The sequence below is a fragment of the Penaeus monodon genome, chromosome 24 (assembly GCF_015228065.2).
Source record: "Penaeus monodon isolate SGIC_2016 chromosome 24, NSTDA_Pmon_1, whole genome shotgun sequence".
In the NCBI taxonomy this organism is placed as follows: Eukaryota; Metazoa; Arthropoda; class Malacostraca; order Decapoda; family Penaeidae; genus Penaeus; species Penaeus monodon.
In genome coordinates, this window is record NC_051409.1 from 14,062,893 (window position 1) to 14,063,490 (window position 598).

A 598-nucleotide genomic window follows, 5' to 3' on the forward strand; every position below is an offset into this window, starting at 1 on the left:
TTGTTAGTGCGTGCAAGTAGTCCCCTGACCACAGGATTCCTTTACCCCACAGGAACCCTCCTTTGAGCTCCACTGCCGCCCAGGAAGTCCCGGAGCCTCGCGTGCGCGTGGTTCGCCAGCGACCGCCGGCCGTCGTGATGGTCATCGACGTGTCCGGCAGCATGAACAAGCAGAGGCGCTACAAGAGGCTGCAGCGAGCCATAACGCGGTATATACTTTACGATGCTCCCGACAACATCTCCCTGGGCATTGCCTTATTCTCGTGAGTGCTAAGCTTGATTTTTTTTTTTTTTCTTCCGGCAAGGTCGTAAGTTACTCAAGTGATATTGCAGTAGATGCCGAAAACATAATTAAAGAAAGAAAGAACAAAATTGGATTTTAAGCCATTGCATCATTGATGATATGAATTTGATATGTGACATAATGTAATGGAATAATCATATATCTATAACAGCGACGACGTGAAAGTCGTACAGAACCTGACCCAACTCGACAGCGAAGCGACAAGGCACTCCGTCGCTACGAGCTTGAATCACCGGCCGGTGGGCGGAACAAGCATCGGCTCCGGGCTCCTGAAGGCCATTGAGGTAGTGCAAGC

At 50.2% G+C, this 598-nt stretch overlaps 1 protein-coding gene across 1 annotated transcript in view; it reads left to right on the top strand.

The window, feature by feature from the left end:
* The window catches only part of LOC119588607 (calcium-activated chloride channel regulator 3A-1-like), a gene marked incomplete in the record, with an annotated part of 45,835 nt that overhangs the window by 13,206 nt on the left and 32,031 nt on the right, over positions 1-598 (top strand). The window contains 2 exon segments of the mRNA XM_037937249.1: positions 53-262; positions 455-587. Of these exon segments, the coding sequence (XP_037793177.1) occupies positions 53-262; positions 455-587 (343 nt within the window).